The sequence below is a fragment of the Leucoraja erinacea genome, chromosome 32 (genome assembly GCF_028641065.1).
Source record: "Leucoraja erinacea ecotype New England chromosome 32, Leri_hhj_1, whole genome shotgun sequence".
NCBI lineage: Eukaryota > Metazoa > Chordata > Chondrichthyes > Rajiformes > Rajidae > Leucoraja > Leucoraja erinaceus.
Genome location: NC_073408.1, coordinates 3,735,008 through 3,747,834, shown reverse-complemented (window position 1 = coordinate 3,747,834; position 12,827 = coordinate 3,735,008). Strand labels below are relative to the sequence as shown.

Below are 12,827 nucleotides of genomic sequence, written 5' to 3'. Positions count from 1 at the left end.
TGTTAAACCAAACCAGTGCAGGATTCCTGCAAAGGAAGTGTTTCTCTACCTGCTTTATATAAACATGTACAACATATTTTTTGTAAAGATAAATGTACATTCAGCCAAAGTCTGTTGACAAACCTGGCAATTTATCATTTCTTTAAAAAAACAACTTGATTTTTGTTGATCCAGTTGCAAAAGACTTGATACATGAATTTTGAACATTCTTGTTCAGAATAATATTTATTGGAAAAATGTACAGAATAAATAGAAAAATAAACAACTCAGGATGTTATTTTTTAAGAATTCAAAGAAGGCTTTAAAGGTTCCTCTGGAGTTAGTTGCCCAAAGCAGCTATTTAGTCATATGTTATTGTGTCCACATCTGCGTTGTGAGATGGAGGCTCCTCAGAACTGCTCACCTTGTTCCCTTCTGCAAGAGCTTTGAAATGCTGCAAACAGAAGGGGACAACAAGTGAATAGCTATTAAGTGCCTGCAATAAAACCACTCATCATTGTACCATTATAGATGTAAATGCATGCAAGAGGAAGTTATTACCGATAACCTAAAATTAATTCATCACTCCCAATGAGAGAATTATTTAAGTTTGAAAATGAATTGCTTAAGCAGTAAACATTAATACAGTAAACATTTGCAAATAGGATTTAGCATTACATCAGGGTCAACGTGTGTAAATGTGACCAGCCACTGAATTCTGTTTATGATCTAGAATAAATCAAATTACAGTTTGGATTGGTGACTGTGATCGGCAACTTTATATCAATTCAGGCCCAGAGGATTTAAGGACGAAAATAAGAAATAATTTTTATTTTCACACAGACGCTGGTGTTTATATGGAATGAGCTGCCAGAAGAGATGGTAGAGGCTGATAGAATTACAGCATTTAAGAAGCATTTAGACAGGAGTGTGGATAGAAAATGGTATACAAGAAAATGGGCAAAATGAAGGAAAATAAGAGAAGTGCAGATAGACATTTTAGTCAGCATGGATGATTTGGGCTGAAGGGCCTGTTTCCATGTGTTACAATTGTACAACTCTAAACCACTTCCAATTGTATAGTGTAGAAACAAACTACAGATAGACAAAAGTGCTGGAGAAACTCAGCGGAGAGAAGGAATGGGTGACTTTTCGGGTCAGAAGAAGGGTCTCGACCCAAAACGTCACCCATTCCTTCTCTCCAGAGATGCTGCCTTTCCCGCTGAGTTACTCCAGCTTTTTGTGTCTATCTTCGGTGTAAACCAGCATCTGCAGTTCCTTTTTGCACACTTATTGCTATGTGTGGAATGGGAGTGGAATGAATGGAAAGCAACATTCTTGACAGACATTGAGACTTTTTGTTCATTCTTGATCTTGGCATGTCTTACCTGTGAGTTTTTGAACTCTGAGTGTAGGGTGAACAGCACATGCAAGGATTGGATGCGGTCCTTATATACAGGGATGTCCAGAATTGCTGAAAGGGGGGGAAGGGATGACGGGAGATAAAATATATATATTTTAAAACAGTAGTTACTTGCAAATCCTCAGTATCAAACATCCCGGGGGGGGCAGCAAATCAGCCGTGTCATTTTCATGGAGCCTACGCTAATGAACAATCTTAATTAAATAGGTCTGACTGAAACAACTGACAATTGCCTGTCACTGCTATACTGTTTGCATCACAGCCTGGTCAAATATTTGTACAGCAGGCAGAGAAACTTGAGTGCCTGCTCTCCATAGTATAATGGCAGGGAATTGGACAAGTCTATAGCACAGGGGTTGGGCCACTGATGTAGCAGACTCGTAAATTAGCTGGTTTAGTTTAGTTTGGGGATACAGCACGGAAACAGGCCCTTCAGCCCACCGGGTCCACACCGACTAGCAATCCCCGCACATTAACATTATCCTACACACACTAGGGACAATTTACACACACACCAAGCCAATTAAACAACATACCGAAACATCTTCGGAGTGTGGGAGGAAACTGAAGATCTTGGAGAAAACCCACCCGGTCACGGGGAGAATGTACAAACTCCGTACGGACCGCATCTCTAGTCGGGATCGAACCTGGGTCTCTGGAGCTGCAAGAGCTGTGAGGCAGCAACTCTACCACTGCGCCACCGTGGCTGCCTACAGCTGGTATACAGGTTAATGAGTCTTATTAATAACTTCTCATAGTAGGTACCTAAATATGGGGAAAATAGGACACAATACACAAATGACTATATCTCTCTCATACCTGGAACCATGGAGCATCATTAAAATGTGCCTTAAAACACTGTGCTTGAATCAAAAATCTGAAATAAAACCAGTGTGAAAATAGTCTGCAAATCAGGCGGCATCTGTGGTGAAAAAAAAAGTTAACGAGGCATTGAACCTGATAGTGACTCATTTCTCCACGGATGCTGCAGGACCTGCTGAGTATTTCCTGCACTTTTATTTTACTCCACTGGGGCGATGGGTAGAGTGAAAGATAAAGTCAAATAAATAAATGTTCATCTCTTTGTTCCAGATTTCACTCATTTTCAAAAGGTAGATAGGTCAAACAGCCAGCACATCCTGTGGTAGCCAGTCTGCTACAATACACATTCTCTGTGAACTCTCTCCAGCATTCAATTAAAGCTACCATTTGGTGCTTACCACAGATCATATCAATGTACTGGGGCAGGTCACAGTTGGTTTCTGCTGTGGGCAGGCTCACCTGAGTTAAAAGAAAGATAATTTAGACATTGAGAGAAATGCTTCTCGCTGGCAGTACTGATAAATGATACCAGATTTACTGTTGTGATGGGGCTCACTCACCTTCCCCAGCAGCTCCTCAAACTCTGGCGGCCACTCCTGCATGAGCGAATCGATATCAGGCATGGGCCTAAGGAGGGAATAAAATGCATCAACTACAGCTACGGGATGTGATCAATTATCACATTACAATTGCTGTCCAGTTCCACAGGTACTTGTCCAGTAATGGTGATGAAGGAAAGGTGAAGCCCACAATGGGTATACACAAAGCGACAGACACAACTCACTTGGTGTAGTGAACATTAGCGGGTGGTTTGGAGCGGTGCAGCTCACTGATACTTTCCATCCAGTTGTCAAGAGCCTTGGGATTCTTTTCCACATTCTCCAGACTTTTCACCTTCAGCTGCTGTGGTGAAAGAAATAAACATTTTCTCAATCTTAAAGGTACTTTAAACCCAAGGGTGTGATTCCTCAAAGTTGAACTAATTGCCACAGGTACAGTTATTAGATGTACATTCTGTTACCTCTTTTCCTTCAGGTAAGTCCTTGATAAATATCTCAAATTAAAAACGCCTGACTTTGTGTTTGAATCAATCTTGCCCGCTGTAGCTTTGTTACTGCAAACATCTCTGATTCTGACCGCATGCATATCTATACTTACATCGCCCCACCACGGACAGCTGCGTAGAAATTAAGATTAGAATTATTTTTTTAAACTTCTTTTCCAAGGAAACCCATCTGTATGTATAAATTACTATTTACTTGCCAAACTCTCTCTTTAGGCAGCTCGGTGTCAAATTGTATTAAATGAAGTTCCCAGGAAGCATTTAAGAACATTTCTCTATGTTAAAGATATATTGTGGTATTAGATTTATATGCCACATAGTACCTCAGCCAAATGACCACATTCAAGACTACGTAAACAGTGCAGTTGGTACACAATTAGATCTCGGTCAGATAATGTGCTCATCTGGCATGGATGTATGTGCTTCCCATTGAAGACACAGGATCATGTTGTTCCTGCCATTTCTCATGGCTGTGGAATGCATTAATAAGACTCAATAAATGTAATTGCATTTAAATTCCACCAACAGCATCAGATAGATATCATGTCTTGATATTACTGTACTCATGGAAGACCAAACAATATGATCTTGTTGCAGTGAAAAGCCTTGGATTTGTATTCTCTTGCTTGTCCCTAACAGGATATCCAAGACCACCTACTGTACGTTAAGAAACTGTTTGCAATGCAGCCAACATGGTAGCCAGTCTGCACTCAAGAGTTACATGATCAGAGGGAGAACACTCAAACTCTGCACAGTCAGTACCCGAGGTCAGGATGGAAACTGCGTCTCTGGCGCTGTGAGACAGCAGCTGTACCACTGCGCCGTCCATTATAATCATTTTAAGCGATTTCTCTAGAGATATATTGTTTCACCACATTGAAGGGGAAGGGGCCATTAATTGGCTTCTGTAAAGTGCCCCTTTTGTGCAAGGGGTGGATAACATAGAACATCTATGGAGCGAAGGAATAGGTGACGTTTCGGGTCTCGACCCGAAACGTCACCTACTCCTTCGCTCCATAGATGCTGCCTCACCCGCTGAGTTTGTCCAGCATTTTTGTCTACCTTTGATTGCTGGGCTAATCAGCAGTCCTGCTCTAGCTCAAGTTCGCAACTTAAAACGTGCCGAAGATGGACACAAAGTGCCCGAGTAACTCAGTGGGTCATCCAGCATGTCTGAAGAAAAAGGCTGGGTAACGTTTCAGTCTCAAACTAGCGTGCCCCTCTGCTTACCGTAACACTGTGCTGCTTTGAATTCTCCGTTAGCCACAGGGACAGTACAGTCGGGTCCGACTGCTTTGCACAAGGTTCATCCAACGGGATCAGGCCGAGGTTGTCCGACTTCCCATCAGGACGTGGGACCTACAGGCCACAAGGAAAATAACAGCAATCAAACAGTTCACAAACAACTTGTATCAACTGTCCAAATGTGTGCTGGTGAAGAGGAAGTCTAGTAACAGTTTAATAATTAGTTCCCCACTTAGCCTAGGTTAACATAGTCAACTTTAGCCAGATTTTATGACAATGTTAACCTGCCAACTAGTTTGTTAATAGTCCATTTTTTATTTTTTCAAAGTTGATCTCGGGTCTGTGTGGAGTTTGCATGTTCTCCCTGTGACCGCGTGAATTTCCTCCGGGTACTCCGGCTTCTTCCCACATCCCAAAGACGTGTGACTTTGGAGCTTTAGTTTGGTTTTGAGATACAGCATGAAAACAGGCCCTTCGGCCCAATGAGTCCATGCTGGCCATCAAACCCAGCTCTTTGTTATCCCACTTCTACTGGAACACCCAGTTCAAATAGGTCATTCGATGTATTTCAGAACGATTGAAAATTTAATTTCAGAGAAAGAAAATGGTTTGAATATATTAAAAGTCAAATGGTTATAACTAAATAAGTCATTTGAATACAATTAAAAGTACGTTTTCACCTTCAAAAAAGCATCAATATCACCAACTGACGGAATGAAATCAGGAATGAATGGCTTCAGTTTGTGATCCAGCTCAATAGACTGTGGAGTATACCTGTCGAACATGAACAAACAAACTCAAAACTCACAACCACTTCTAAGGACATTTTCTAACAGCAGATATGTATTTAACAGGAAGCTAGATAAATACTGTATGTAGCAGTATAATCACAGTCAAAGGAAGCTAAGAAAAAAACAAACATTATACATGTTTTTTTTTTAAATCATGTATTTTTATGGGCTCCAGAGAGATGCACGGCTTATTCGCTGATCTTCATTCCCACTCCATGAAGGAAATTCTCCAACCAGTACAAGTTTGAGAAGGTGAACAACTACTTGCACACAGCAAGTTCGGAACATGCTACAAAGGTGCACACCAGCCACATATACAGTGTGTAAGAAAGAACTGCAGATGCTGGTTTGGGGTCAAGGAAAGAGTGTTCACGTCACGGCCCTCTTTCCACCACCACGCACAAGAAGTGACAAGACAGTCACCTTTGTATGCAGATGCCGAGAAGCGTGTTCAGCTCTGGCTGAACAACTTCTAATCTTGTGTGTGGACTCGATAAGAAGAAGAAGATGCTGGTTTAAATCGAAGGTAGACACAAAATGCTGGAGTAACTCAGCGGGTAACTCTCTGGAGAGAAGGAGAAGGACGTATCAGGTCTCGACTTCGGCGACGTTTTGGGTCACAGAATATTATCAACATGTAATGAGGGTGAATAGGGAGGAACATACTGGTGAGGTATACAGCAAATCAAGAACATGTACTGTTGGCACTTACTGAGTTAAATACGGGCTCTACATTTCGGTAACGAGTCAGCATTTGTAGCTGCCCACTATTATTATTAACATAAAACTGCCAAATTGAGTTTGCTTTGGCAATTCAGTTTTACTTGGTATCAGCTTCTGCCACAAACTTATCAACTTAATTTCTGGCTAACAGCAGCTGTAAAGATAAAATGATGAGGGAGTGGAATACATACTATCAGTGAGACATAAGATCCCTCTTAAAACCTGTGCAGATACAAAACTACCTCTAACATCACAGGCATCAAAATGAAATTAATTGTATGCAGACTGCTTACCGTGTGATATACTGAAAGAGCTCCTTTATTTCCGTAGAAGTAGGAAGATGCTCATAATCTGCAGGATCATATGCACTGAAAGAAAAATAAATCCACATTATAGACAATGACTCCACTTTCTGATTCGCTTAAGAAGGAATGCTGGAAAAATCGAAGATAGACAAAAATGCTGGAGAAACTCAGCGGGTGAGGCAGCATCTATGGAGCGAAGGAATAGGTGACGTTTCGGGTCTCGACCCTTAAGTCATTTCCCAATTAAGCAGGGACATTTTACAAAATCAACAGTCAAGAGTGTTTTATCGTCATATGTCCCAGATAGAACAATGAAATTCTTACTTGCTGCAGCACAACAGAATATGCAATCGTAATAAATAATATAACAAAAACTCAGAAAAAAAGAACAAACAATAACAGAACAATAATAATAATAATAATCTATGTAGTTCATAGCTTATGAGGTTGTAGTGTTTATTCAGTCTGAAGAAGGGTTTCAGCCCGAAACGTTGCCTATTTCCTTCGCTCCATAGATGTTGCTGCACCCGCTGAGTTTCTCCAGCATTTTTGTGTACCTTGTAGTGTTTATTAACCTGATGGCTGTGGGGAAGAAGCTGTTCCTGAACCTGGACGTTAAATCCATAGACTACAACTGAAACAATAAACAGCTCATCACACAAAAAAAAACCTCCACATCATATCATTTCTAGTTCCACCCTAACCCCACTGCTTCCAATTTAAATTATTGTCTTCTGTCAATGAAATCTTGCAATGACTGAACATCTAACATACCCAAGATTAACACAAAAAGCTGGAGTAACTCAGCGAGGTGAGACCTTTCTTCAGACTCAAATTCTGAAGAAGAGTCGTGACCCGAAACATCACCTATCCCTTTTGAGTCTGAAGAAGAGTCTCGACCCGACACATCACCTATTCATTTTCTCCAGAGATGCTGCCTGACCTGCTGAGTTACTTCAGCCCTCTGGTCTATCTATGGTGTAAACCAGCATCTGTAGTTCCTTCGTACACATCTACCATACCCATCTGTCCGCTGACTACAACCTCCTGTGTACTCTCCTCCCTCTCCTCTTCATCCTTAGCAGAGCCTTCAGTCACTTCAGCTCATGCTCTGGAAATCCGATCTGAGATTGCTCCATTCCTGCCGAGTACTTTCTTGTGCTACATCTTTTTAATCCTCTTCCATAAATCTCATAAATTCCTCAAAACCTGTTTTGAAGAAAATCTACCTTACGTCAATACTGATCAGCGATTTTACCTACAGACTTCTTAACTAGATGATAAGATACCAAGCAAAGGACTGAGCCACAATGTCATGAAGGAAACAACTTTGGTTTTCATTTCTGTTCAACTGCTGCCCGACTCACCCTTCGGGTGGTGCTCCATGTTCTTCATCATCTTCATCAGATTCTGTGTCGTCTGAATCTTCATCTTCCTCCTCATCCTCATTTTCTACAAACCCCTGCTGCAGGGACTTTGAGCTCTTCTTTTTCTCCTGCTAAATATATAAATTCTACACATTACAAAGAATAAATTACTCGGCTGATTACGTTGCTAAGTATTTAAGTTATACAGAAAGTTGAGACAAACTCAACTGCAGTCTCTCTGGAAACTCAAGAATTTGAGTCAAGCTGGCCGAGCTCCTCCTTATGTTTGGGGAGGAGGTGGCATAGGATCCTCTTTGTGCCAAGCCCATTAATGTTCCTCTACAGTAGCACATTATATTCTTAATAGATTCTGTGCCATGTAGAGTTTCTCTGTTCTACACACCATGAAAAACAACAATCTCTCCCTTTTCTTAGAATAGACTCAAAAAGCTGGAGTAGCTTCAGAGTCTATACACTGCTGACCCACCAATAAGCGCCTTTCCACTGCTTGCTAATGTCCTGCACTGGAGAAATTCAAATCTCATCTTATTTCAGCTTGATCATCACAGAGATTAAACAACAGTTGCTTTTCATTCACACGTCTGAAAGTTAAGATTAAAATGGCCTATAAGTTGAACATGTTCCTAAAATGGCTGTAAATTTACAAACATCTTGATGCTGAATTTGGATGTGGATCTTACCAGAGCATCTTCATTTTTAAATACCATGTCAATGTCCAGTGCCATCAAATGTGTGGAACTGCTTGTGTACCAGAATAGTTTGCAAAAGCAATCTGTGCACAGATTTGAGCCCAGATAGTGTTATTTTACAATGGAGGCATACATGCCACTACATAATGTTTATGTGCAACTGCAGAATTAATGACAGTGAAATGATAATGTGCAATCATGAATGTGTTTGTTACCTCTGATTTCTTACTGTTCTCCTCCTCGTACTCATCGCTGCTGTTATCTGCCATGATTCTGGTTTGGGACCGGCTTATCCTGGGGCCAGCTGAGTGCAAACAAAAATAAATATCAGAACATCTCTTGGATTTTGATTCCATTGGTGTAAATGAGCAAAAGGTCCGTGGCTATGAATGAGCAAAAGACCACACTCAATATTCTTTATTATGTTAAAATACAGTATCAGGATCTTGGCATCATTCATAAGATTAGCAGTTATTACTCATCTTTAACTGCACTCGAAAGGGTGCTAGTAAGTTGCCTTCTTGAACTGCTGAAAGACACAAAAAGCTGGAGTAACTCAGCGGGGCAGGAAGCATGTCTGGAGAGAAGGAATGGGGGACGTTTTGGGTCAAGACCCTTCTTCGTGAACTGCTGATTTATTTCTAACAAAGGCATACCCACAGTGGTTTCGGGGATGGAGCTCCAGAATGTGGACCCACGATGAAGGACCAGTGATTTATTTCCAAATCAGAATGGTTTGCTACAAGGTGTGCAACTTACATGTGGTGGTGCTCCCATATACCTGCCGGCCTTGTTTGGCTTGATGATTGAGATCATGGGCTTGGTAGGCTGTTGCAGTAATCTGGATGAGTAGCTGCAGTACATTTTGCAGATGGTAACGAATGCAGTAATTGTTTGAGTTTTGTTTATTGTCACCTGAACCGAGGCACAGTGAAAAGCTTTTGTTGCGCACTGTGTAGTGGTGAAGGTGGGAATTAATGTTGTGGGTGGTTGCCGAGGTTCTCTTTCAACCTGCTTTGTCCTGGCTATTCAAGAAACTAAATTGTCCCTGCATACACTGAAAGGGAACAATGGAATTCTTACTTGCAGGCTTTTGGGTTTCCTGACAATCGATGGCACTGCATTTATTTAGATATGTGGAGAGTATTCCATCATAAACCTGACATATAGTTGCAGATAGTGAAAAGGTTTTGCAGTATCTGGAGGTAAAACACTCGACACAGGACATTCAGTCTCTGATCTACTCTTTGGCCCACCGAGTCCGTGCCGACCAGTTATCGCCACGTACACTAGCACTATCCAACACACTAGAGACAATTTGCAATTTTACCAAAACCAATTAACCTACAAACCTGTACGTCTTTGGAGTGTGGGAGGAAACTGGAGCACCTGGAGAAACCCCACACGGTCACAGTGTGGCAGTAAATAAATCTTCCAATACACATATCATGGCTATCTGCCTTTGTGACTTATCTCAATGGCCATTTCTCACATCAATCACTGATAGATGTATCATTTTATGTTCATAGCAGGCCACATAATAACCCTCATGTTACATATGACCATACATATTTCCTAGTACGTGACACGATCTAGCCTTTTTGCCCTCCTTTACATATATACCCTTATATTTCAAGCTACCTGCACTTACCAGGCTGCCTTGGGGATGGGGTATAGATGCTTGCTACTTCTTCCGAATCATTTACATCCAGACTTTCATCATATGGCTGGTTAGTAACAAGCTTTGTCTGAAAACAGATTTAAAATGGCTTTAATGTAATGAATAGCATGGTTTTTTTATGCTTAAGCAAATCATTTTGTGCTATATTTAACATAACAAACTTTGGCTAAATGATTTAGGGAAATGGGAGTTGGAATTTAGTAGTCCCAAGCAGGATTGAATGCGTTTTTTTCACAGTGTTTCACCTGACCCTTGGTCCAAAAATTACCTTCCAGGTACCAGAAAAGACGGAAGTCTGCGGGCCGGATGCTGTAGTCTATGAACAACAGCCTGACATAAGTGTTATTATTGTCCAAGAGGTCCAGTAGGGAGTGGAGAGCCAGTGAGATCGCATCCTCCATTGACCTGTTGTGACATTAGGCAAACTGTAGTGGGTCGAGGTTCTTGTTGAGGTAGGAGTTGATATCCACCATAACCAACCTCTCAAAGCACTTCATCACAAACACTCCCTGAGTTACATACAGTCCTGAGTTACACACACGGTCCCTGAGTTACACACACAGTCCCTGCGTTACACACACAGTCCCTGAGTTACACACACAGTCCGAGTTACACAGTCCGAGTTACACACACAGTCCCTGAGTTACACACACAGTCCCTGCGTTACACAGTCCCTGAGTTACACACACAGTCCGAGTTACACACACAGTCCTAGTTACACACACAGTCCCCGAGTTACACACACAGTCCCCGAGTTACACACACAGTCCGAGTTACACACACAGTCCCTGAGTTACACACACAGTCCCCGAGTTACACACACAGTCCCTGAGTTACACACAGTCCCTGAGTTACACACACAGTCCCCGAGTTACACACACAGTCCCCGAGTTACACACACAGTCCGAGTTACACACAGTCACTGAGTTACACACACAGTCCCTGAGTTACACACACCGTCCCTGACACACACCGTCCCTGAGTTACACACACAGTCCCTGAGTTACACACACCTTCCCTGAGTTACACACACAGTCCCTGAGTTACACACACAGTCCCTGAGTTACACACACAGTCCCTGAGTTACACACACAGTCCCTGAGTTACACACACCCTGAGTTACCCACAGTCCCTGAGTTACACACACAGTCCCTGAGTTACACACACAGTCCCTGAGTTACACACACAGTCCCTGAGTTACACACACCGTCCCTGAGTTACACACAGTCCCTGAGTTACACACACAGTCCCCGAGTTACACACACAGTCCTAGTTACACACACAGTCCCTGAGTTACACACACAGCTCCTGAGTTACACACACAGTCCCCGAGTTACACACACAGTCCCTGAGTTACACAGTCCCTGAGTTACACACAGTCCCTGAGTTACACACACCGTCCCTGAGTTATAGAAACATATAGAGAAACATAGACAAGGTGCAGGAGGAGGCCATTCGGCCCTTCGAGCCTGCACCACCATTCAATGTGATCACGGCTGATCATCCCCTATCAGTACCCCGTTCCTGCCTTCTCCCCGTATCCCCCGACTCCGTTAGCACTAAGAGCTAAATCTAACTCTCTGTGTAAATCTAAACATCCAGTGAATCGGCCTCGACTGTGGCAGAGAATGCCACAGATTCACAACTCTCTGGGTGAAGTTACAGACGGTCCCTGGGCCGGCCGGACGGGGCCGGGCTCGGCTCGGCTCGCTCCCGCTGCTGAGCCCCCGGTGCCACTAAGGCCCAAGGTGCGGGAGTGATCTATGACCTCGGGGCGCCGCGACCCCCCTCCCAAACTAGGCCGCGTTGCCATGGTTACCTTCGCTCCCTCAGAGTCCGACTCCGCCATGGGCGCCCCGCCGCTCACTGCGCCTGCGCACTCAGCCCCGCCCCGCCCACCGCGGAGTGATCGCCTGGACCGCGGGGACGCAGCGCTCCGCCCCCTCCCGTTGGGGAACGGTGCTGCGGCTGCTGTGGAGAGTCAGGCCAGGCAGCATCTGGGGAGAGTCAGGCCAGGCATCATCTGGGGAGATTCAGGCCAGGCAGCATCTGGGGAGATTCAGGCCAGGCAGCATCTGGGGAGAGTCAGGCCAGGCAGCATCTGGGGAGTTTCAGCCAGGCAGCATCTGTGGAGATTCAGGAAAGGGTAGCACGTTTTCAGCCAGGAAACCCATCTGGGGAGAGTCAGGCTAAATCAGCATCTGGGGGCCAGGCATCATCTGGGGATCGGCCAGGCAGCATCTGGGGAGAGTCAGGCCAGGCAGCATCTGGGGAAGTTACAGACAGCATCTGGGCCGGACGGGGAGTCTGGTCAGGCTGCAGCATCTGCTCCCGATGCTCAGGCCCCCGCAGCATCTGGGTCCAAGGTGTCAGGACCTGGGGGCATCTGGGAGAGTCCAGGCTAGGCCGCATCTGGGGAGATTTCGCTCAGGCAGATCCGGGAGAGTCCAGGGCGGCATCATCGCTGTGGAGAGTCAGGCCAGGCAGCATCTGTGGAGATTCAGGCCAGGCAGCATCTGGGGAGATTCGCCAGGAGCGCGGGGGAGATTCAGCGCTCCGCAGCATCTGTGGAGATTCAGGCCAGGCATCATCTGGGGAGATTCAGGCCAGGCATCATCTGGGGAGATTCAGGCCAGGCATCATCTGGGGAGAGTCAGGCCAGGCATCATCTGGGGAGATTCAGGCCAGGCAGCATCTGGGGAGATTCAGGCCAGGCAG

At 44.1% G+C, this 12,827-nt stretch overlaps 1 protein-coding gene across 2 annotated transcripts; it reads right to left on the bottom strand.

The window, feature by feature from the left end:
- Positions 1-206: 206 nt before the first annotated feature.
- Positions 207-11,995, bottom strand: ift46 (intraflagellar transport 46 homolog (Chlamydomonas)). Of its 2 annotated transcripts, none has more exons than XM_055660581.1 (12): positions 11,929-11,995; positions 10,080-10,176; positions 8,644-8,732; positions 7,719-7,849; positions 6,340-6,414; positions 5,213-5,306; positions 4,518-4,646; positions 3,009-3,127; positions 2,785-2,851; positions 2,623-2,683; positions 1,368-1,453; positions 207-433 (listed from the first exon to the last, which is right to left on the bottom strand). In XM_055660581.1, the coding sequence occupies exons 1-12, from the start codon at positions 11,956-11,958 to the stop codon at positions 341-343; spliced, it is 1,071 nt and encodes a 356-aa protein (XP_055516556.1). In that variant the 5' UTR covers positions 11,959-11,995; the 3' UTR covers positions 207-340. The 2 variants fall into 2 exon arrangements, with proteins under 2 accessions (XP_055516556.1, XP_055516557.1); XM_055660582.1 differs by lacking the exon at positions 11,929-11,995 and adding an exon at positions 10,378-10,603.
- Positions 11,996-12,827: the final 832 nt, after the last annotated feature.

Excerpts from the sequence above, each read along its gene's own strand:
- ift46 (XM_055660581.1), bottom strand. The coding sequence starts at position 11,958 with ATGGCGGAGTCGGACTCTGAGGGAGCGAAG. Across the intron at positions 10,177-11,928 it reads CGGACTCTGAGGGAGCGAAG|ACAAAGCTTGTTACTAACCA; the intron begins GTAACCATGGCA and ends ATCTGTTTTCAG. Across the intron at positions 1,454-2,622 it reads GTACATTGATATGATCTGTG|CAATTCTGGACATCCCTGTA; the intron begins GTAAGCACCAAA and ends CCCCCCTTTCAG.